This window comes from Nematolebias whitei, chromosome 11 (assembly GCF_014905685.2).
Source record: "Nematolebias whitei isolate Nwh7 chromosome 11, NemWhi1, whole genome shotgun sequence".
Classification (NCBI taxonomy): Eukaryota; Metazoa; Chordata; class Actinopteri; order Cyprinodontiformes; family Rivulidae; genus Nematolebias; species Nematolebias whitei.
In genome coordinates, this window is record NC_056508.1 from 47193847 (window position 1) to 47197069 (window position 3223).

The 3223-nt window shown below is 38.3% G+C and overlaps 1 protein-coding gene across 1 annotated transcript in view; it reads right to left on the bottom strand.

Moving 5' to 3' along the window:
- The window catches only part of LOC119417355 (renin binding protein), an 8094-nt gene extending 5797 nt beyond the window's left edge, over positions 1-2297 (bottom strand). Inside the window, exons 1-3 of the mRNA XM_037684560.1 lie at positions 2197-2297; positions 1285-1360; positions 1121-1217 (exon numbers count right to left, since the gene is read on the bottom strand). Of these exons, the coding sequence (XP_037540488.1) occupies positions 1121-1217; positions 1285-1360; positions 2197-2297 (274 nt within the window). The remainder of the gene's footprint in view (positions 1-1120; positions 1218-1284; positions 1361-2196) is intronic.
- Positions 2298-3223: the final 926 nt, after the last annotated feature.

A 3223-nucleotide genomic window follows, 5' to 3' on the forward strand; every position in this document is an offset into this window, starting at 1 on the left:
ATGAATGGATGATAGATGAATGGATGATAGATGGATGGATAAATAGATAATGAATGGATGATAGACGAATGGATGGTGGATGAATGGATGGATAATGAATGAATGATGGATGCATGGTTGATGATTGATGGATGATGAATGGATGATGGATGGATGGATAAATAGATAATGAATGGATGATAGATGAATGGATGAAACAGTTTCTTTGATCTTTGTCGTTTCTTTTCACTGGAGGAGCAGAAATATGACGGAGGAGGAATAAAATTACCGGATGATAAAATCTGATTGTAGTCAATGATTGACCTGTTCGCTGGTTGATCTTTGTTAAAACAGGTCTCTGTTGTAAATGAGTCCTCGTGACTCAATGACACTAACCTGTAGAAATAAAGGCTGAATGAATGAATGAATGAATGAATGAATGAATGAATGAATGAATGAATGAACGAATGAATGAATGAATGAATGAACGAACGAACGATGAATCTTTTGTCACGTCCTGCAGAGTTTTATCAGACAGGAGCTCAGGACAAAAAATCCTGATCTTTGAAGACGTGACTCGAACAGTCTGAGTCTGTTGAGATAAAACGAGATTAAAAGTCAAAACACTGCGTCTCATCTCAGACTACGCTCGAGCCACGACTCTCAGCTACTACCACACGCAGGTCCACAGCTGTAGACCAACATTCATTCCTGTTTTTAGTATTTTACATCGCTTTATGATGTAGCTGGTTTTTTGTTTTGTTTTTATTTCATTTTTTTACTTTACTTTTAATTTTATATGATTTTTTTATGACCGTGTCTGTTCCTCGTCTGTTCTTTGTTGAAATCAGGTCTCTCTTGTAAACGAGGCTCAAAGAGACTAACCTGGATAAATAAAGGTTGAATGGATGAATTAAAGTAATTTCTGAGAGTTGATTAAAATCTAAACAAAAGTCGTGCTTAAGCTGAGAGCCTTCAGAGTATGTGTTAGGGATCAGTCTCAGCTACTACCACAACACATTTTAGGTCAATGTCTATAAAATTAAACGAGTTAGGTTCTGTTTTGTGAAGGATAATTTTCCATAGCAGCCATCTTGAACTAGACTGACTCCAAGAGTTGCGTTTTTTTATGAACTCAAACATAAAAGTGGTTGAAACTCACCGGTTTTAGCCGCCTCGAGGACTTCAGGTCTTCTGAATCGATCCACGGTTCGATAGAGGCGGCAGTACATCCACACCTGTGAGACAAACCTTCCCTCAGGACCGGTTTCATGGAACCAATGTTACTTTGGATCAGAGACCGACCTGTCTGCCCTGCAGCCAGACGTACTTCAGCTCATCGTAAACGCCCCCGTCCCTCCCGAGACACGTGAAGAAGCCTCTGAAACAGGAAGTAAACAGGTTTACTTCCTGTACACCCGTCACAACCATCAAGGTACATTAAAATTAAAGAAAGCACCGGAACGCGGAAACTGAAGCCGCAAGGAATGAGCGACCCCCTAATGGATGGTTGGAGTACAAGTTTAAGCTCCGCCCCTTCACGTAAACAAATGCAGTGTGAAAACTGGCTAAAAGCTAAAAGAAGCAGAACACTAGCCAAAAGCGCAAGTTGCAAATATATAGCTAAAAGCAACAATTGGAAAAAGGTCCTTTTAGGTTAAAAGTAACAAAAGGCTAAGCTAAAAGAAGTAAAAGATATCCTAAAGCTAATAGAAGTAAAACATTAGCTAAAAGCTAAATATATATATATATATATATATATATAACTCTAAAAACTAAAGACGTAAAAAGATATCTTGAAGCCATGGGTAGGAAAAAAAGCTGGCTAAAAGAAGCTAAACATTAGCTAAAAGTAACTTAAAACAAAGCTAAAAGTAGCAAAATGCTAATAACACGGAGGTTACAAAAACAAACGTGACTAAAGAAAAAACAAAAACAGAAGAAGTTTACTGAATTTCAAGAGAACAAGGATTTCGATGGAACCGTACAGATCTTCATTCTGTAGGGAACATCTTTGTAATTAAAGTTAAATATTTTGAAAAGTTTAAAAGTTACAAACACCACGAGTCCCAGCGTCCATCTCCAGGATGAGCCAAAGGTTTTGATGTATGAACGGCTAAAAAAGAACAAAGTGTGCAGGAGCAAAGGCCGAAGTCTGTCTTGGTTATCGTCCACTATCCAAGCTAACGGCAACGAGCGGGCGTGTGAGTGTCGTACCCGTGGACGGTGTCATGGGAGTGTTGGAGCCAGAAGTTCACGACGTTGTCCAGCTGTGCTCGGATGTGCTGCCGACACTCCTCCAGCTTCACCGCAGACATGATTCCTTCAAAACGAGACAAGAAGGACCAGCAAAATTCAGATTTTACAAAACATGCGTCCGTCAGTCAGTCCGTCATATTCTGCTTGTTCTGAAGTCGGGTCTCGGGGCATCATCTTGAGCAGGGAGGTCCAGCCACTTCTTCCAGCTCTTCTGGGAGGACTCAAAGGCGTTCCCAGACCAACCAAGATGTAGTCTCTCCAGCGTGTCCTGGGTCTTCCCCGGGGTCTCCTGCCAGTCGGACATGCCTGAAGCACCTCCCTAGGGAAACATCCAGGGAGCATCCTTACCACATGCCCGAAGCACCTCAACTGACTCTTGGCTACTACCACACCAAATCTGAGCTCATTTGTAAAACTGACTGAGAGCCATTAATGTGCTGGCTAAGTTTGCTTTGAACGTTCTGAAGCTTTCATTAAAATTCCTCCAGTGATTCAAGAAATATTTTACTAACAGTTAATCAAACAACCGTACAAAGGCAAAAACATTATTGCCCGTCTTTCAGTGGCAGGAGATAAAAAGGACTGGACCAGGACCTTTGCACAAATCATCCCCGGGTCCCTAAATGGAATTTAAAAAGGTTGGTAGTGAGTCATCTTATTGGTGGAAGATCTTTGATTGCATTCAAATTTTAATTAATTAATTACTTATTGTTGTAAATTATTAAGTATTAATTAATTAATTGGTTATTAGTTAATTATTAAATTAATAAAAATTCAATTTAATAACAACAATTTAGTTCTAATTGTAATTTTAACTAACATAAAAAGGTCAATAAACTCACCTAATAAAGGCAAATTTCACAAAATTAAGTATTATATCACAATAAATATTTTTGCATTTCTGTTTTCATAAACAGAAGTGTTTAAATATATATATATATATATTTATATATATATATGTATATATATGTATATATATATATAT